We start from the raw sequence: 21,929 nt of genomic DNA on the forward strand, positions 1-21,929 counted from the left end.
AGATATTTTCTTTTTTATTACTATGTTATGTTAATCACCATACATTACATCATTCGTTTTTGATGTAGTGTTCATGATTCATTGTTTGCGTATAACACCCAGTGCTCCATGCAGAACGTGCCCTCTTTAATACCCATCACCAGGCTAACCCATCCAAATAGATATTTTCTAGAGTAAGTTCACCTTCACTGAAGAATAATGCTGGATACAGAATTCTTTTTTTTTTTTTTAAGATTTTATTTATTTATTTGACAGAGACACAGTAAGAGGGAACACAAACAGGGGTAGTGGGAGAGGGAGAAGCAGGCCTCCTGCTGAGCAGGAAGCCCGACACGGGGCTTGATCCCGGGGCCCTGGGATCATGACCTGAGCCAAAGGCAGACGCTTAACTTGAGCCACTCAGGCGCCTCTGGATACAGAATTCTTGATTGACAGTTCTTTTTTATTCCTTTCAGAAATTTGAATATGTCCTCCCACTGCCTTCTGGCTTCCATATTTTCTGATGAGAAATCTGTTAATCTTTTTATCTCTTATACATGATGAGTCAGTTCTCCTGCTCCTCAAGATTTTCTTTGTCATCTTTGTCATTTAGCAGTTTGGTAATGATGCCTATGTGTAGATTTCTTTGAATTTATCCTACTTGGAGTTTGTTAAGCTTCTTGGAGGTATAGATTAATGAGTTTCTTCAAAATTGGAAAGGAACTTTTTGGCCATTATTTCTTCTTATATGTCTGTCACTTGTCTCTTTCTGGATCTCCCATTACATATACGTTGGTTCACTTGATGGTGTTCCACAGATTTCTGATGCTCTGTTCATTTTTCTTCATTTTTTTTCTGTTTCTGTTCCTCAGGCTGGATAATCTCAATTGACCTACTCTTGAAGTTCACTATTTTTTCTGAGTGCTTATACTGGTTGAACCTTTCTAGTGACTTTTTCATTTCAGTTATTGTACTTTCTTTTTTTTAATTTTTTTTTTGAGATTTCATTTATTTCAGTGAGATTGAGTGGGGGTGTGTGTGTGAGAGAGAGAGAGAGAGAGAGAGAGAGGCCTCTGAGAGCGAGCACATAACAGGCAGGGAGAGGAGTAGAAGAAGCAGACTCCCTGCCAAGCAGGGAGAGCGATGTGGGACTCTGACCCCAGGACTCTGGGATCATGACCTGAGCTGAAGGCAGATGCTTAACTGACTAAACCACCCAGGCACCCTCAGTTATTGTATTTTCAACATGAGACTGTTTGATTTTTTCCCCCAAATAATTTTTTTTGTTGTTAAAGATTTTATTTATTTTAGAGAGAGATAAATAAGCAGGGGGAGGGGCAGAAGGAGAGAATCCCAAGTAGACTGCGCTGAATGCAGAGCCTGACATGGGGTTCAATCCCAGGACCCTGAGATCGTGACCTGAACCGAAATCAAGAGATGGACACATAACTGACTGAGCCATCAGGCTCCCCATCCCCGAATAATTTTTATCTCTTTATTTGTGGTCTGTGTTTGATGAGACATTTTGTTGAAAAATTACATTTGGACATTTTATTTTGTAAGATTTTATTTATATTGACAGAGCACAAGCAGGGGGAGCGGCAGGGAGAGGGAGAAGTAGGCTTCCCACTAAGCAGGGAGCCTGATGCAAGGCTAGATCCCAGGACCCTGGTATCATGACCTGAGCCAAAGGCAGTCACTTAACCAACTGAGCCACCCAGGTGCCCAATAATATAGACATTTTAAATAACAAAATTGTTTAAAGAAGTGTTTTAAATAACAAAACAGGGCAACTGGAGATTTTGCCGTTTCCCCAGGGTCTGTTGTTGTTGCTGCTTGTGGTTGTTGTTGATTTAGTGACTTCTCTGAACTAATTCTGTTGTGTGTGGCCACTGAAGTCTCTACTTGTTTAGCTTAGTGGGTAGAGCTAATGACTGGACACAAATTTCTTTAAATGCCTGGAGCTAATAAGTCTCCTAGTCTTTGCCAAAGAACTCTGTTGTTGGGATGTATCTTCCAGCACTCAACCAGGCAATGCCGCTTTAGCCCTTACTTCCTGCTTGTGCAGGGCCCCATGGTTAAAAATAAGAGCTTGGGGCATTCTCAGGTTTTTCCTGAGCATATATACAAGCTTGGGCGTGCATACTGCCTTAAGCATGTACATGAGCTTCTAGATTCCCAGTGATGTGTTGGAACTTTTCAAAGACCCTGTGGTATCTCATTCCTAGTTTTGTTTTGTTTAAAGCTTTTTGATTAGTCTGTTGTTTGGCCCAAATGTTGGCCACCATCTCAGGCAGCTGTGAGTATAAAACACTTGCCTGTAATTGTTTTCAACAAACCCTTTTCCTGGGGAAAATTTATTTTGCAATGGACAAGCACTGAGTCAGGTCAAATATGGATAGTATTGCAAGTGGACTATTTCTGGGAACTACCAGACAGGTCTAATAGTAATAATTTGGGGGCAATGAAGCTTTCAGTGAGCTTCAGCTTTGTTTTGTTCCCTCTGGGGGCTGCTAGGCTGTACTGGGAATTTGGACATTAATTTTTCAAGGCTACCATCCATCTGGAAAGCAGGGAATGGGACTAGGACAAGTTATAATATCAAAGCTTGTTCCTACTGAGATTCAGTCCTTCTTTCCTTCAGCTTGCTTTCTAAATGCACCCCATGTGTAAGCTTTTAGTTAATTTCCAGAGTTCTGGTAAAATTTATTCCAACTGGTTTTGCCAGTTTTCCATTGCTTTTGTGGAGTGAATTTTTGGAGTTATTTACTGTGCTATTTTTTCTGATGTTATCTCCACTTGGGCTTTGACATCTTATACTGACAGGCCTCCATGTTTAGATATGCCCCCAAACCCACAGGTAACTTAAAGGTTATTATCTTAAAAATTGGAGGCTGTGACAGAGTTACAAATGGTGGAAACATATTAAATATATAGGTGACATGAAACTTAGTAAGTACTAAATTGTGGGTTTTGTAGAGTCACTTGTAAGAGCCTCATCTACTCTTGAGTCCATACCATATGTGCCTAATTGCATGAAGCAACTTCTCTGGGCCCGACAGGTTTTTTACAATCCATTTTTTATTTAAATAAAGATTTTATTTATTTGACACAGAGAGAGGGAGAGAGCAAGCACAAACGGGGAGTGGCAGGCAGGGGAGAAGCAGGCTCCCTGCTGAGCAAGGAGCCCGATGTGGGGCTTGGTGCCCGGACCCTGGGATCATGGCCTGAGCCAAAGGCGGCGCCTTAACTGACAGCCACACAGGCACCCCTTTACAATCCATTTCTTTAAGATCACTCTGTTTCTTCAGATATAACTGCTTACAATTCTGCCTCTTTGCCTGTGACCTTTGACACTTCTGCTGGTTTTATATCTTTGTGCTTCACAAAGTGTTTCTTGTCCTAAAGAATGTTGAAATTAGAGGCCCCGGGTGGCGCAGTAGGTCTGAGTCTTGGTTTCAGCTCAGGTCATGATCTCAGGGCCGTGAAATTGAAACCCCCACATCGGGCTCTCAGAATCCACTCAGTGTGGATTCTGCTTGAGTTTTTCTCTCCTTTGTGTTCTTCTCCCCTGTGCACGCTTGCTCGCTCTCTTTCTAAAATAAATAAATCTTAAAAGTTGAAATTAAGGTATAAAAATTACCTCTAAGATTTCTTACAGTTCAAAAGATTTTCTTACCTGTTTGAAAAGTTATTTTTAATCTTGTATAAAGTTTTTTAAAACTTAAATCTCCCTTGATCTGTTAGGCTTAGATTATCTTTTATTGCTTTATATTACCATTATTATGATTTCTGTCATGTTTATGAAAAATAAAGATTTGGCTCTAGAAAAATCTCTTAATAACAATGCGTTCTTTTTAATGTATACATCTTGTCAGTAAAATACCTTATAAGTAGCTTCCTTTTGTGAGAAAGTCAGATGTAGTTGTAGCTTGTTTAATTGAAAGAAAAAGTTTTAGTTGACCTGCAGAATTAGACATCTGGGTAACCTTTTCAGGTGAGCTTAGAATTTTGTTCAGAGATTAAGAAAGCAAGGTATTCATTCATTCATTCTTTATCTGCCTATTCTTTTTTTTTTCATCCACCTATTCTTAAATGTTTATCTTCCCCAAGGTACCAGTATCTTTTTATTTTATATGCTCTCTGTGGATTTTCTCAATTCAAACCTTCAGGTGCCATTATGCTGTTGATACCAAGGCCAAGTTTATTTCTAGCCTGGACCTTTCTGCTTTATTCCAAATCCTACTTTCTTTTCTTCTACTTCTCCCCTTCCCCCCTTGCTCTTTTAAGATTTTATTTGAGAGAAAGCAAGTGTACAAGTTGGGGGAGGAGCAGAGGGAGAGGGACAAGCAGACTCCTTGCTGAGCACGGAGCCCTACAAGACTCCATCCCAGGACCCTGAGATCATGACCTGAGCCACCCAAGTGCCTCTCCAAATCCTATTTTCAAGTGTAGACTAGAATAGGATAGCCTGGATGTTTTCACTGGAACCTCAGTAGAAGCTTGTCCAAAATTTTAGTTTTTTTCCCTTTCTGGTTCCCTAACTTGAATCTCCAACCACTTTGATTCTGTCTCTAAAATGTCTTGAATTATTCTCATGCACTACTGTTAACATCTGTTTGTAATTTAAACCAGTGGTTCTTAAATGCCTCAGACCTAATATCCTATTTACATAACAAATTATTTTGTAAAACCCCTTTTACTATTCTGAAAGGTTGGTTTACACTGAAACTATAATACACTGGTTAATTGAAAGGAAAAATAAGATACACATTTTGTTTTTCAATATGAAAACACTCAGGTACAATACTAGGAAATAAGGAAGACCAAAGGCTTGTACATATATCATCATAACGGTTGCAAATGCAAACTTATATAGGTGTGTTGTGTTGGTGACTCAAATGCCAAGATCTGTATGGGTGTCAGTGATTGTCAGAGTAATGAGTAAAAAAAAGATAATAATTCTTGAAGTACTAAGCTAAACAAAGTAGCTTTCCTTCTAGAACGTGGACGTTGTTATATTTTCTGAAAAGTATAAAAATAATTGGATTTCATATGTAAAATGGAGCTAGGTTCTAGGGGTGCCTGGCTGGCTCAGTTGGTAGAGCATGCAACTCTTGATCTGGGGGGTCATGATTTTGAACCCCACATTGGGCATAGAGATTACTTTAAAAAATGGTGTTAGGTTCTAAGCACTCAAAATTATAAATAGATATTTCAACTAGTTATATATACCTGATGGGCATTTAAAGGTTGTGCAACATGCAGGGATGGTTCTTTACACCTTCATCCCCTGCCCATTAAATGCCTACAGCACTTCCCAAACATTGAGACAACCTTAAATGAACCAGAAACTCCAAAATACTCTTATTAAAAGTGGTTGAGGGGGCGCCTGGGTGGCTCAGTTGGTTAAGCATCTGACTCTTGACTTTGGCTCAGGTCTCATGAGTCATGGGATGGAGCCCTGTGCCTCTGGCTCCACCCTCAGTGGGGAGTCTGCTTCTTTCCTCCCTCTCCCTCCCGCGCTGCCCCCGCCTGCCCCCCTCCCCGCTAAGCTCGCTATCTCTCTCAAATAAATAAATCTTTAAAAAAGAAAAACGTGGTTGAATTTACCATTATCATATTTCGCATGGCTTTATTGTATGGTTTCCAAATTTGATCCTGCATTTGGAATCACCTGGAAAACTTTGAACATACAGATTGCTATTTCCTACTCCAGATACTTATTTTGGTAGCATTTTTGGGTTTAGGATTTCTACGCTCCCCAAATGATTCTTCTAGAACATGTCTGGTGCTGATTTGAGAGCATTTGAGAATCAGTCATTAGATTTTGTAGTAGCTCTCTAATTTTTCTGTCTTCCTTTTGTACCCCTTATCTTTTAAAATCATTCAGAACAGTATCAGATAAGTTTTCAAAAATAGTTCTGTGATATGCCCTCTTCTTTAGGAATGCTTTAATGGCTCTTCATATTTACTCTTAGCAGCCCCTGAAAGTACCCTTTTGGAATATTAGGGTTTGAAAATTGTGGTGCTGCAGAATAAAGTCCAAATTACTAAATTTAAGTACTCGGGTTTTCAAGATTAGACAGTCTAGATTTTCAGCCTTATTTTGGGGCCTAAACTCCAACGTAGAAAAACTGCTTATGGTTCCTGGGTCTGGATAATATTCCTGTGCACACAGTATCTTCCAATCCCTACAGAATGAATTTGTGAACCCCTATTCAATTTTGAGGATTCAATTGTAGCCTCATCACAATACTTTCCTCCCACCCCTCCTTCATCTCTGTGCTCTCATATTACCTTTCCCAAAGTTTTATAACTTGTCTGTTTCCCTCTCTTGGTAACATCACTGAAGGCAAAGATTTTTTTGTTTGATTGGCTTTTCTAGCCCCAGATATAGTTTAGTACCTGACTCAGGTGCTTGGTGAATGAGTGGGTGTTTGGAAGGGTGATAAGTTTGTACTAGATGATCTCACAGGCTTTTCTAGTTTCAATATTGATGATATGAAAATGATTGCTAATTTACCAAGAAAGTATGTGCATTGTTTACCTTTTAATTTTTATTTATGTACTATGTAGCTTTTAATCTAAAACAAGACAATATTTTTTATCCTGGTGGCTATACAGGTAAACCATAATGGCATAACACTGAGGTAAATAATATTAGATATAATGGATCAAATGAATAATACTTACATGGCAGGTATTGAAGGTTAACTTGTACACAGTGCATTGAAAGAATATAATCAGTTATAATTTCATAGGTCTACTTTGACATGGTGAGAGTTTATTCTTTTTAAAAGAGTACCAAACTGTTTTCAAAATTGGGAAAACTTTTACAATCCCACTAGCAGTGAGTTAGGATTCCGATTTTTCCACATCTTTCTCAATACTTGGTATAATCAGGATACCATATTCTTTTGATTTTGCTTCCTACCCCTCTAGCCCATCCTTTGGCCCCAGGAAGAAACCTTTTATACCTTATCTGTAAATTTAGTGGTTGCCTAGGATCAAGGTCTTTGTTACAGATGTCCTGAGTCTAGCCCTGAACTCACTGCCCCCCTTTTTGTATTGTTCATGCTGATCATGGTCTTAGGAGCTATCAATATGCTGATAATGTCCACATTTGTTTTTATCTCAGACCTCTTAGCTCCAGAATTCTCTTCCTCAACCTCTCTGGCCACATAGACTGTATCACCAAGTTTGTTAGTTTCCCTACTAAAGATTTCTTCATTGTATCCACTTTATCTATTGTGTAATATGTTAGTGTAAGGATCAAGTCCCACCTAGTTACTGTAATAGTCTTCTAATTGGTTTCCTGCTTTTACTCTTTCCCTTGAAATCCATTCTCTGTACAATACTGTGAGAGAGATTAAAAACATAGATCATGTTATTCTCTTTAAACCGTTGAATGGTGTAGAAGAGAATCTGTGCTCATGATGGCTACAAAATCCTGCATAATCTTGTTCTTTTAATTACAGTCTGATCTTGTATCAGTGAAACATTGGCCTCCATTTAGCTCCTCTATCTCATAATGTTCTTGCATATCTCAGCCTTTACATCTTATTTTCTCTTTATGGAATGCTTTTTTATTTGTTTCGTTTTTCTACCTGACTGTAAGCACTTCGAGGACAGGAACCATGTCTGTTTTTCTAATTCAGCACTTAGCATGATGCCTGGCACACAGAGGGGTTCAGTATATATTTTGTTAAATGCTTATGTGAGGCAATTGTAGTATTTCTTTTGCTTGAAGTCGTCTTTGGACTGCCATTTAGGAACTGTTTATGTCTTACTAGTATTCATCTTCCATATGTGTATCGTTTATAAAAATGCCTGAGTAACTAAAGTTTCTCTGCATTGCTTCTTTACCATATTGCCAGAACTGTGCTCCAGACTAGTCTCTGGCTCCCTGCCTCCTAATATAGTTAGAACTCATTTACCTTTTCTTTTTCTTTCTTTTTTTATTTTTTTACCTTTTATTTTTCTACAGTAATGTTCACCTTTGATTCTGTAATACATGTCAGTTATATCACTTACGTTTAAATCTTATCAGATGGATTACAAAATAATGAAATTCTCTATTTCCAACAAAGGAACTATTGGAACTGTCCTTTTAATTTGACCCTCAAATTCTAAGAGCAATGGTGTGACATTAGCACAACACTGCTTACTGGATATTGGCAGGTTGTACCTCAGACTTAGGGTAGCATGTCTGGTAACATTGCAGATATTTTTTTCATTTCATTCCATTTAATTTTTCTTTTTTTACTAAAAGGTCAGTTTATGTTAGATATGGTGACAAGTAAAACTGGAGTTACTGAGTATTTTGATGTATAATGGCCAAACCCTTGAACTAATTCTAGTTAAATTACCTTTTAACTTTATCTAGAAGACAGAGGGGAATGTATGCTTAGGGTGTTCTTGATTTACTCACCATTATTTTATGAATGATAACTATATTATCATAATATAGTGTATTTAAATGTATTTGTACTTAGAATCTTTTCTTTCCTGGTAATGTTTATGAAATATCTACCTTCCCAAATTGAATGGTATCTGTGAATGGGTATTTTTTTATCTGATACTGAACAAGATTGGGAAAAATCTTTTTCTAGCTAATACGAGTTGTTACTCATTTATTTTTTAAAAAATTGTTATTTTCAAAATGTTTTTTTCCAAAATGTGGTTTTTAAACTTCCATTTTATTGAAAAAACTCAGTGTGCTTTTTTATAATTTACATATGGTAAATTTGTGTTGACCATTGTATTTTATTGTTTACATTTTTCTTTTGAAATAATTGTGGACTGATAGAATTTTTAAAAATAGTACAGAGAGTTCCCTTGTACTTTTCACTTATTATCCACCAATAATAACATCTTACGTAACTATAGTACACTTATCAAAATCAGGAAATTGACATCGGTACATTACTGTTAAGTAAACTACAGTCTGAGATTTTACCTGTTTTTCCACGCAGTCTTTTTTCGGAGGGGGGGATGTTGATAGTCCTATGAAATTTGAAAACTTGTACAGATTCTTTTTTTTTTTTTTTTAAGACTTATTTATTTATTTTAGAGAGAGCAGGGGGGCAGAGGAACCGTGGGAGAGGGAGAATGAGAATCCCAAGCAGGCTCCCTGCTGAACGCAGAGCCCAATGTGGGGCTTGATCCCAAGACCCTGAGATGATGACCTGAGTTGAAACCAAAAGTTGGATGCTCAACTGACTGAGCCACCCAGGCGCCCCGAAAACTTGTACAGATTCTTATAACCACCACACAAAGTACGCAACTGTTTCATCAGTTCAAAGAAGCTCGCACATGCTACCCCTTTATAGTCATACTCTCATGCAACCGTAAGCCATAGCGACCACTGATTTGCTCTCCATAAGTATAATTTTGTCATTTAAAAATACTATATGAACAGAATCATACAGAATCACACATACTAACTTTTTGATACTTTTTCACTCAGCATAGTGCCCTTGAGATCCATCCCAGTTTTTGTGTGCAAGGATAGTTTGTTCCTTTTCCTTTTTATTGTTAAACAGTATTCTATTGTGTGGATGTACCACAGTTTATCCGTTTACCCAATAAAAGGCATTGGGGTTGTTTCTACTTTTGGGGCATTACAAATAAAGCTGCTATGAATGTTTGTATACATGTTTTTGTGTCACCCTAAGTTTTCATTTCTCTAGGATAAACACCTGTGGGTATAATTTCTGGGTTGTATGTTTATGAGAAATTGCCAAATTGTTTTCCAGAATGGCTGTACCAATATACATTCTCATCAGCAATGAGTGATTGATCCAGTTTCTCCACATTTTCACCAGCACTTGGTATCATCGATATTTTTTATTTTAGCTCTTCTAATAGACATGCAGTTATATTTGCGTTTCCCTAACGACTAATGATATTGAACATCTTTACGTGTATGTCTTTATTGGAGTGTCACTACAAGTCTTTCACCCCTTTTCTGATTGCATTGATTGTTTTCTTACTATTTAAAGGACTTCTTTATATATCTCGGATACATTTTCTCCCAAACTGTAGCTTCTTTTCATTCTCTTCATAGTCCTTTGACTAGAGAGAGAGAACTTTTCTTGGACCTTTTTTTTGGTAGGTACCTACTGGTGTTTTTGGATTATGCGCTTCTCTACTGCCAGGCCGGGATATGTAGGAAACAAGAACAAAAAAACCCCCAGAGAACTCACCCGCAGGTTATCTATCCTTGAGCCAGAGTCCTTAGCCACTGTACCTTCTTTTTTCTACTTTTCAGAATCTTCTGCTAGTTGCTTTATGTATTTTGTCCAGGGTTTTAGGTTATAATTAATGGGAGGAACAGGGTAAAATGGGCTTATTCCATCTTGTTTGGAACTAGAAGTCCTGTTCATTATAATTCAAGATCCAATATTGTACAGCTTTCACATTCACATTTAAGGTAAGACTAAGGAAGATATTTAGTGTATGTGGCCTATTGATGAGTTTTTTAAAAATAATTGTTACATGTGATGATTATCATTGTAGTCTATACCAAGAATAGATTTTGTTAGGCTAGTGCTTTCTCACTTGCATCTCCCCTCCAGTCCTCCTTCCCCTAGATTTTAGGAAATTGTCGCTATTTTAGAAATAACTAAAAGTAATGTTGAGTGTATTATAAGAACAAGGACTTTTTTTTTTTTTTTTTTTTTACTTTTTACATCCAGTTTGCATACAAGATACAGTTCCTGAAAGGAATGATTTGAAATATGAAACAGTGACCTGGAAAACTTGTCACCGGAGGGCCAAATTCAGTATGTGGCCTCTTTTGGTAAACTTTTATTGAAACACAGCCTCATGTAGTCATTTACAGCTCTCTAGCTGTTTTCATGCTAAAGTGATGGAATTGAGCACCTGTAATAGAACTTCTGGCCCACAAAGCATTTAATATATGGTCCTTTACAGGAAAAGTATGCCGACCCCTGGCTTAGAAGGTATTGAGGCCTAAAGTGTTGTAATCAGCATCCTCATACAATTATGATTTGGATAGCTGTCTTTGAAATACAGCATGGTACAGTGGAAAGAACATACAGGGGCTTAGAGTCAGACCTGGTTTTGAATTTTTCCTTACTTACCAGGTATCTGACTATAATGCCTCAATTTTCTTGTCTATAAATTGGAAATAGAGGAACTCTTCTCCTTAGGAATTTGAAGTTGAGAGTTTTCATAATTTAGAACACAACTAAGTACCTGAGAAAAAATGACTTCTGCCAACAGATAGAATTGGTAATATTTTGTATCATTTTTGGACAAATGATAAAATGGACTCTAGAAACCAAGTGGAGACACTTTTAATATCTTTCTTGATGTGGTTGTGAAAATTTGAAATAAGATAAAAGTTCGTGTCAAGTGCTGTATGTATGGTAGTTATTAGGTGGTAGGGAATAGAGGAATCTTCGGGAGTGATGAAGATCCCAATATAAAAACACCATTGCTAGCCTCAGCTTAGTAATTGGTGCGATTTTACGCTTTTTCAGTAGATTTTAAGCATTTTTAGAATGGGTACTGTCACTTTCTATTACATAACTGGGTGCAAGAGTCAAATTTTGTGCAAATATAACCGTCTCCCACAATGTTATAAAGGGATTTTTAAAAAATCTGTTGATTAGTTTATTTCCAAGAAACATGAAAGATTACTCCCAATACTATTTTTCTTGTCCAAAAAAGTTTAGTGGTGTCACCTGATTCAGATCTGGATTAGACCCAGAACTTAATTTGAGACTGTCAAGTGATTTGTTAGTTATCTTAGACAACACATATTTTTACTGGATGTGCAAATTTTTTAGTTAATAGTGAAGCCTGATTAGTTAATTCCTTTCAGTATGGTTATGTCAAAGTCCAAATTCTGTTCTCTGTAACTAGTTGTATTTTTATGAACAGTAACTGAACTGTATACCAATAAATCTCATTAGGTATAAGAATTATAGGATGAGTATGTGGGGTCAGTTCAAATCCATCACTCTTGCAGGGAAACTGTCAAATAGTTCAAGTATCTCTAGAATGAGCTTCAAATATATTATGGTATTTATATATTATGGGAAGTCCCTTTTCAAACTTCAATGGAAACTAAATTATTAATAACTTGTTTTGTCATTAATACAATTTCTTCCCTGACCCATTCCTTTATCCTCAATTTTCATTTTTATTTTTTTTTTAATGGAACCATTTTTAACATTTATAGTAGTATCATGTATATAACATACAAATATTTATGTAGTTCTTTGGTTTTCATTTTATTTTTTTTAAGTAATCTCTACACCCATTGTAGGGCTTGAACTCACTGGCTACCCTCTCAATTTTCATTTTTAGAATAATACTTAAGAAATACAATAGTAAATATACTAGTGTTCAGATGTTCAGTGTTCAGATTTGGTTATATCCTGTATTTCCAAACTTGATAAGCATTTGCTGAGACATTTCTTACTAAAACAGATGTTTCCTAGATTCCTCTTCCTAAAGATTCCAGTTCAGTGGTTTAGGGTAGAGCCTGGGAATTTATTTTTTTTAAACCAATATCCCAAGTTTAGTTTAGTTTATTTTTTTATTAGAGAAGTTTAGGAAACATCAGAATAGGAGATCAAGGATTCCATCTTTAAAAATGCCAGTTGTGTGTTTAGAAAAATGTTATTTTTAACTCATAAAAATGCTCTTAGATCTAATTATTAAGTAGAAGCATTAAAAAACTTTAATGCTAGTATACTTTGTGAGAGGCTAGATTTGTTCTTTAATATGTAACATCTTTTTTATACTATCTGTATCTCGCTTGAGATTTAGTACATATCTTGCTAAATAGAAATTTGATTTTCAGAAACCTGGCATAATGACATTTCTTACATACAAATTGATAACAGTGTCTGTATTCTGTCATCTGTGTATATATACTCCCATTATTCACTGTTGTATCATTTTAATAAATGTGCTTTCATTTTGGCTCATCAGCATTGCTTTCTCAATCAGTATCTCTGAAGGTTTTCTTAGTCTTTCTCCATTGTAGATCAAAATAATTATTTTCTCTTTTTGAAGGGGTGGTGAGTAGTGGGGAGATAATAACTTTTCTGATGCGCTAGCAAAAATAGCATGTTTATTTAACTGGAATCTTATAGGCTGATAAAGTTTAAACTCTAGTCTGGAATTTACAGATCATTAATCTTCTACCCAGCTCCTATTACTACTGCACCCCTGAGACTTTCTTCAGCAAAGTTCCACCTTTTCACTTTCCTATGGCAAACTAAGATCATTCCGTATTCTTGGCCTAAGTTACCCTTTCATTGTGTCTAACTGGATTGATTTGCCACCTTGTCTTTACTTGCTTGTACTTCTGTACACGGCCTTTCTCCGACATTTTGACCGATGTCAGTTTTCTCAAAAGAGCAATAGCATATGTCATTGTTTGAGGATTTACTATACTATTTTATGTTGTTATATGTGAGTGTTTTGGCTGTTTTATTAAACTGTAACCTTGTATAAGGGTAGGGCTCACATCCTCTGTATAGAAATTCTTAGCAGGATCCTGTGCACTTAGACTATCAAATACTTTTGGTGGTTTCATAAAATTTTAACTTTTTCTTTAACCCCTTAAGCTAATCAGGTAGGATGTTAATCATTTTGTCTTTAATCTTTAAGCTCTACTACCACATAAAGATCAGTTACTTATAAAATTAATAACAGGGGGCGCCTGGGTGGCTCAGTTGGTAAAGCGACTGCCTTCGGCTCAGGTCATGATCCTGGAGTCCCAGGGATTGAGTCCCTCGTCGGGCTCCCTGCTCAGCAGGGAGTCTGCTTCTCCCTCTGACCCTCCTCCCTCTCGTGCTCTCTATCTCTCATTCTCTCTCTCTCAAATAAAAAAAAATAAAATTAATAACAGAGTCACAAGATACAAATTATATTTTAAATTTCAAAATGCTTAGGGAGGACTGACTCCTTCACAAAGATTTTACTCATCTTTTCAGCCTTTGTAATTCCTTTTGGTCAGTCATTTTACCAGTGAACTTTTTCTACTTTTTAGAACCCTTCAGAATTCTTATCACCATTCAGTTTCTAGTTTATAGACATAACTGGAGATTGCTCTTTGTTTCTCAAGGTGATCCCTAGATCTACCTGCATCGGAATCACCTAGAATGCTTATTAAAGTACAGATTCTTAATGTCTTTTTTTTAAACTGTTTGCTGTGCTCCATACATATTTCACTTTGCCATTTTGTTCTTTTCTGAGACTGCTCTTGATTCTATCATTAGAGCCTTTCAAATCCTTTCTGTTACCTAAAGCTGTCAGGCAGTTAGTTGCAGATAGAGCAGTTTTAGTGTAGTGGTTAGGAACACAGGCTGTGGATATATACATTGGAATCTCAACTCTGTTGCTTTTCCAAGATCACAGGACTAGTTACTTAAAAGTATTTCTGTGCCTTGGTGTCCCTAAATAGGAACAACAGTTGATCTCTTGGACTGTTATGTGTATTAAATTAATATTTGTAAATTTCTTACAGTAGTGCTTGTACATAGAAAGCACTCAAACATTAGCTGCTATTATGATTTCTCCCACTTCTGTTTTTACAGACTTATAGTAACTTGTATGGTTACCTTACCTCTTCTTGTTAGATTGTAAAGTCCTTGAAGATAGGGGCCTGCCCTATCAATTTTTATAGTTTTTCAATGAATTTTGCATAGTAGAAAGTGTTCAGTAAATATTTACTGCATCAAATCATAGAAAAATGGCCAAAGTTTCAGTAAGATTGTTTTTCGGAGCCCATTTACTTAATATATTAATCTAAAGTAATTTAATATTCTTTCTGTATTGTATTTCAGGAATTCTAATGAATCATTGACCAGCACCATTTTACCCGTTGGAACAAGTTATCAGAAATGGGCATAGTGCTTTTAGATCCAACATGTAACAGATGGCCATTACTCCATGGTGATTACTTCTTCAAGCCAACACCTTTTTTGATTGTGTAGGATCTTTGTCTCTTCATCTTTGAATTCCATTTACTGTTGTTGGCAAATAAAACGAAGGAGTTCATGTAGTTTTTGCCCAAGCTTGAGTCATCATGAGTAGTAGTTTAGGAAAAGAAAAAGACTCTAAAGAGAAAGATCCCAAAGTGCCATCAGCCAAGGAAAGAGAAAAAGAGGCAAAAGCCTCTGGAGGTTTTGGGAAAGAGAGCAAAGAAAAAGAACCTAAGACCAAAGGGAAAGATGCCAAAGATGGAAAGAAGGACTCCAGTGCTGCCCAACCAGGGGTGGCTTTTTCAGTTGACAATACGATCAAACGGCCAAATCCAGCACCTGGGACTAGAAAAAAATCTAGCAATGCAGAGGTGATTAAAGAGCTCAACAAATGCCGGGAAGAGAATTCAATGCGTTTGGACTTATCCAAGAGGTCTATACACATATTGCCATCATCAATCAAAGAGTTGACTCAATTAACAGAACTTTATTTATATAGCAACAAATTGCAGTCCCTCCCAGCAGAGGTGGGCTGTCTAGTAAATCTCATGACACTGGCTCTAAATGAAAACTCACTTACCAGTTTGCCTGACTCTCTTGATAACTTGAAGAAGCTGCGGATGCTTGATTTACGGCATAATAAACTGAGAGAAATTCCTTCAGTGGTGTATAGACTAGATTCTCTCACCACTCTTTACCTTCGCTTTAATCGTATAACTACTGTGGAAAAGGACATCAAAAATCTGTCAAAACTCAGCATGCTTAGCATTCGAGAGAACAAAATCAAACAACTACCTGCTGAAATTGGTAAGAGACCTTGGGTTACTACTATTTGTAGTATTTATTATGCCAGATAATTTTGTCAAGTGCTTTTCCATATCAGAAAATATCTGATACTTGCCTAAAACAGCTGGTTTCTGCATTTCATCTTCTTTATGTTTTACTTTATTTAATTTTAGCAATTTTAATGTATGGTTTGAGCTTATGTTATAAACTTAAGAAAGTGAGTTAGAATATAGATGTAGTTGGGCCTCTTTCACATAAACCTATTCTGCTTTCATTTTCACTGGAGAAAAGGTGAATTTGTAGCAATAAAAAAATGTTTCCCAAATTTTTAACTTGTTACCACCTATTTTAAAAATATTTAAAAAGTATAGTAGATTCATTGAGGCTACATTTTCCAGTTCTTTCACATTTCCTTCTTTATCTGAAAAATGTGTAAATTCACATGACTGTCCTACATAATTTACTACAAAAGATTGGCATATCAGAGCCTTGTTAAAAAAAAAAAAAGCAAAAGAATGGTAGTAGTATAAAAAACAGAAAAAAAATATATATGTAACAACTCAGTAAAAATATTTTTATTTTTTAATTAGGGAATATAGTAAACCTTGACTTACCAGTTTTGAGAAATTGATAAAGGTATTTGTGGGCTCGTTTTAGAACATTTAAAAAAATTGGCATAAAAGTTATTATGTAACTTTTTAAGGAAGGTTTTCTTATGAAAGGCAGATATATTCTGAATAAAATAGGTGATTAAAAATATTGTTGCTTGAGCATTGGTCTTATAGTGGGTGACAAAGGAAACTTGAGGAACTGCAGGTTTGTAGAGATAATATTCTGTAGGTGTGTTTAAAAATTTATTTAGTTTTGAAAAAGATACAGTTTAAGTTTTAGGTATGGTGTTTTTCTACATTTAACTCTCACCAGACACAAAATCTTAATTTAGTTTTGGTTTCATTAAATGTATTTAGAAAATCCATGATAGATTTTCCCAAACTGTACTTTGAAAGTGTGTCACTTATGAGATACTAAAATATCCTCAGGAATCTGAATGGAAATACTCCTTTTCATGTCTTCAGATAGAAATGTGGTTGTTGATTGACTTTTGATTTCATACCAGATTCAGTTAAAATTTCACCAGTATATATGTTTCATTCTGAAATAGAATTGCTAAAGAAAAGAGAAATGCTAAATTTTTATACAAAAATATCAAAATATCACATGTTATTTCCTGTTTTTGTTCTTATTATTTTGTGCATGTGTTATCCTCCATCTGAAAAAGTTGGCTTTAATTCATGAGAGTCCTATTTAGGATGTCTTTCCATAGAGATGTTATCAAATTACCTAGGAATTAAGAATGTACATTTCTTACATAAGAAATTATAGGATTTTTGGGGTGTCTGGGTGGCCCAGTTGGTTAAGCGATTGCCTTTGGCTCAGGTCATGATCCTGGAGTCCCAGGATCGAGTCCCGCATCAGGCTTCATGCTCAGTGGAGAGTCTGCTTCTCCCTCTGGCCCTTCCCTCTCTCATGCTCTCTCTCTCTCTGTCTCATTCTCTCAAATAAATAAATAAAATCTTTAAAAAAAAAACTATAGGGTTTTATTATTTTTTTAAAAAAATATTTTATTTATTAGAGAGCACAAGAGGGGGGAGGGTCAGAGAGAGAAATAGACTGCCCACTGAGCAGGGAACCCCATGCAGGACTCGATCCTGGCACTCCAGGATCATGACCTGAGCTAAAGGCAGTTGCTGAACTGATGGAACCACCCAGGCGCCCTGAAATTATAGGATTTTAAATTTACTGCAGTTTGTTCATAGCATATAGATACAGCATTTTTACTAAAGTGAATGTATTTTTAAAAATTGGCAAATTTTAATTAAATGGTTGTGTCTGCCTAATCTTTTGACCTTTATTCCTAAGTTTGTAATTTTAAAAATAACCTTTGGATTTGTTTAAGGAGTACCCTCCCACAGTTAGTGGCATTATTAAAGTTTGTGTTGTAATTTTTGTATTTTTGTAAAAATAGTAACTTCATAAATGTTACTTTATTCCAAGCAGGGCATCAGGTAGACAATAAACTGATTTTAAAGATAAAAGTTAATATTTCTTAAAAGGGGTTAAGACTTACAAGGTTTAACTTAGATGCATGGATTTGGGGCAAACATTGCAGAAATCTGCTTTATCTTTTCCCTATAAAGAACAAGAAAATGTCCAGTAAAAACAACATAATCATAATAATAGCTGTTGTTTGAGCACAGTATGTCATGGTATACTTTGCATATTTTATCTCATTAAGTTTTTACAGTTAACCCAAGGAAATAGACACTTCTTCCTCCATTGTATGAAGTAGGAACTGAAAATGTAGAGATTAGATAATTTACTAAAAGTCATGCAGCTAAGGGGGGGCCCCGCCTTGGTGGCCCAGGGTTCCAGGATTGAGCCCCACATCGGGCTCCCTGCTCAGCGGAGAGCCTGCTTCTGTCTCTGCCCCTCCCTTCTGCTCTGTTCTCTCTCTCTCAAAAAATAAAATCTTAAAAAAAAAAAGTCATGTCAGGATTTTAACCTAGGTCTTAACTGTACTACCCCCACTAGTCTAGAAGAGTGGATCCCACTCTCATAGTTTATGACTTAGTAGTCTGGCAGGTTCCGGGGATCTGTACTTCTCAAAGAATAAGCTTGGTTATTGTGTCTGTAGCTGCAGTTAAAAGCCATTGCTTTAGTTTTTTTTTTTTTTTTTTTTTGAGGGAGGAAGATGTTAGTGGCTTAATGAAGATATAATTCACATACCATACAGTTCATACATTTAAAGTGTACAGTTCAGTGGGTTTCAGCATATTCAGAGTTGAATTGCTGTTTGTGTACACAAACATCACAAACAATCTTATAACATTTTTATCCCTCTAAAAAGAAACTCTGTACACTTTAGCAGTTACGCCTTCTCTGTTTTCTTGAAACCCCTTAGCCCTAGGCAGACACTAGTTTACTTTCTGTTTCTATGGATTCACCTCTTCTGGACATTTCATATAAATGGAATCCTACAATATGTGGTCTTTGGTGACTGGCTTCTTTCCCTTAGCATGTTTTCCAAAATTCCTCCAGGTTGTAGTATATATCAGTACTTCATTCTTTCTTATTGCTGAATAATACTCCATTCTGTGAATATACCACATTTTATTTGCCCATTCATCAGTTGAACATTTGGGTTGTTTCCATTTTCTGGCTGTTGCAAATAAAATTACTATGAACACTTGTATCCGAGTTTTTGTGTGGACATTTGTTTTCATTTCACTTGGGTTATATACCTAAACGTGGAATTACTGAGTCATATGGTAACTCTATGTTTAACCTTTTGAGGAACTTCTAGACTGGTTTCCTAAGTGGCTGGACTTTTTTATGTTCACAGCACAGTATATGAGGGTTCTGGTTTCTCTACATCCTCAACATCCTTGCTGTTGTCTCTTTTATTATAGCCATTCCATGAGTAAGAAGTGGTATTATGTGGTTTTGATTTTGTAGTGTTTTGATGACTATAGATTTGTTTTTAATTTTTGAAAGCTATCTTTTATTATAAAGGAAAGACAAATAGTTAATTTTCTGTGATGCAGATCTTTACTGCTTTTTTTTTAAAAAGATTTTATTTATTTGAGAGAGAGTACACAAGCAGGGGGAAGGGCAGAGGGAGAGGGAGAAGCAGACTCCCCACTGAGCAGGGAACCCGACGTGGGGCTCAATCCAGGACCCTGGGATCATGACCTGAGCCAAAGGCAGATGCTTAACCGACTGAGCCATCCAGGTTCCCCGCTTTACTGCTTTTTTAATTACAAAAAATGAAATCCTGAGCCCTTTGAGAATGTTTACAAATTAAGACCCATGGGCAGAGGTCATGTAAAATGGAAATTTGACATTTTTTACAGTGTTCTGTACCTTTTTTTTTTTTGAGGGAGGAGGGGCAGAAGGAGAGCGAGAAAGAGGATCTTTGTGTGTGTGTGTGTGTGTGTGTGTGTGTGTGTGTGTGTGTGTGTGTAAATAAGCTGTTTTAATTAAATTATCCATAGCATTTTTTCTCTGGTATTTTTGTTTTTGTTTTTTATTAACATATAATGTATTATTTGTTTCAGGGGTACCGGTCTAGGATTCATCAGTCTTACACAATTCACAGCACTCACCATAGTACATACCCTCCCCAATGTCCATCACCCAGCCACCCCATCCCTCCCACCCCACTCCACTCCAGCAGCCTTCAGTTTGTTTCCCTTGATTAAGAGTCTCTTATGGTCTGTTTCCCGCTCTGGTTTTGTCTTGTTTCATTTTTCCCTCCTTCCCCTATGATCCTCTGTCTTGTTTATCAGATTTCTCATATCAGTGAGATCATGTGATACTTGTCTTTATCTGATTGACTTATTTCGCTTAGCATAATACCCTCTAGTTTCATCCATGTTGTTGCAAATGGCAAGATTTCATTTTTTTGATGGGTGCATAATATTCCATTGTGTATATACACACCACATCTTTATCCATTCATCTGTTGGTGGACATCTAGGCTCTTTCCATAGTTCGGCTATTGTGGACATTGCTGCTATAAACATTGGGGTGCATGTGCCCCTTCGGATCACTACTTGTTTATCTTTGGGGTAAATACCCAGTAGTGCAATTGCTGGGTTGTAGGGTAACTCTATGAGAAAGAGGATCTTAAGCTTGGGTCTCGATCTCACAACCCTGAGATCATGACCTGAGCTGAAATCAAGAGTCAGATGCTTAATTGACTGAGCCCCCAAAGCTCCCCAGAAGTGGTACATACCTTTACTGTAGTTTGACTTACTGCAGCAACCCATAACAGGAATTCACAATTCAAAATACATGCTAATTATCATTTGTTAAATTTCTCTCTATATATATTAGATTTGCATTATTATAGATATATATTAGATTCATATTATGCATATTAAATGCTTATTTTCTTGTCATATGAGTACACCACTTTCAGTCATGCCATCTAGCAATATATTTGAGGAGTATGAGAAATTATAAGTTCTTGAAATATAGCCTGCTGTTTAGTTTAAATAATATATTTGGAATTTAGCCATTATACAAGCTGCGTTGCATTCTAGGGAACTATATTAAGATCAGAACATCTATCTGTTTCAGCATTAATGGCATCTTTATTAATGCTGTATGATTTTTTTTTTTTTAAAGATTTTTATTTATTTGTCAGAGAGAGCACAAGCAGGGGGAGCAGCAGAGGGAGAAGGAGAAGCAGGCTCCTCACTGAGCAAGGAGCCCGATGTGGGACTCGATCCCAGGACCCTCGGATCATGACCTGAGCTGGAGGCAGACGCTGGATGACTGAGCCACCCAGGCGTCCCAATGCTGTGTGATTTCATACCAGTGCTACATATTCACATGGGTGAACACTGTCAGAAAACAGTAAAAGAATACTAAACAGACAGTAAATGTAACCATATGAGGAGCCAGAGATAATACACCAGAATAGCTAAGAAAACTTCATTTGGTTATATTCATTTACCTTTTTGTGTGATAAGGCATGGACACATAAAGTAAATGTCCTGTCTTTTTGTGTTAAGTAGTAGATGGAACTCCTATTCATTGCTTTCTTTTACAGGTCAGTCTTCTATCCTTCCTCCCATACCTTCTTTTACCATTTGTTTTTTTTATTTGTATGCTTTTTTAAGATTTAATTTATTTATTTGACAGGGAGAGACACAGCAAGAGAGGGAACACAAGAGAGGGGGAGTGGGAGAGGGAGAAGCAGGCTCCCCGCTGAGCAGGGAGCCCAATGCAGGACTCCATCCCAGGACCCTGGGATCATGACCTGAGCCGAAGGCAGATGCTTAACGACTGAGCCACCCAGGAGTCTTGAAAGAGACTCTTCATTGTACACAAATACTGATTCTGTTGGGTTTTATGTTAAAGATATGTCTTTGTAAAAAAAAAAAAATTTTTTTTTTTTGGCCTGGGTGGATTAGAGTTAGGGCCATTAGATAGTCAGTTTGAATAATTAATTTAGTTTGGGGAATTCTGGACAATGAAGTTTTAAAAGTGTTATTCTTCTAAGGAATGAAATGGTTGCTCTTTGAAAAAAACTCCATCTTTATCTGTTTCCAATATTCCTTCAGTTTTCTTCATTGAATTATGGGCTAGTTTATTATTTATTTATACATGAACCCTTTT

The 21,929-nt window shown here is 36.5% G+C and overlaps 1 protein-coding gene across 2 annotated transcripts in view; it reads left to right on the plus strand.

Moving 5' to 3' along the window:
* SHOC2 (SHOC2 leucine rich repeat scaffold protein) overlaps window positions 1-21,929 on the plus strand; it is an 88,678-nt gene that overhangs the window by 27,211 nt on the left and 39,538 nt on the right. For both annotated transcript variants that reach the window (XM_035724255.1, XM_027596176.2), the window contains exon 2: window positions 14,817-15,761. In XM_035724255.1, the coding sequence (XP_035580148.1) occupies window positions 15,059-15,761 (703 nt within the window). In that variant the 5' untranslated portion in view covers window positions 14,817-15,058. The remainder of the gene's footprint in view (window positions 1-14,816; window positions 15,762-21,929) is intronic.

Source organism: Zalophus californianus, chromosome 15, assembly GCF_009762305.2.
Source record: "Zalophus californianus isolate mZalCal1 chromosome 15, mZalCal1.pri.v2, whole genome shotgun sequence".
In the NCBI taxonomy this organism is placed as follows: Eukaryota; Metazoa; Chordata; class Mammalia; order Carnivora; family Otariidae; genus Zalophus; species Zalophus californianus.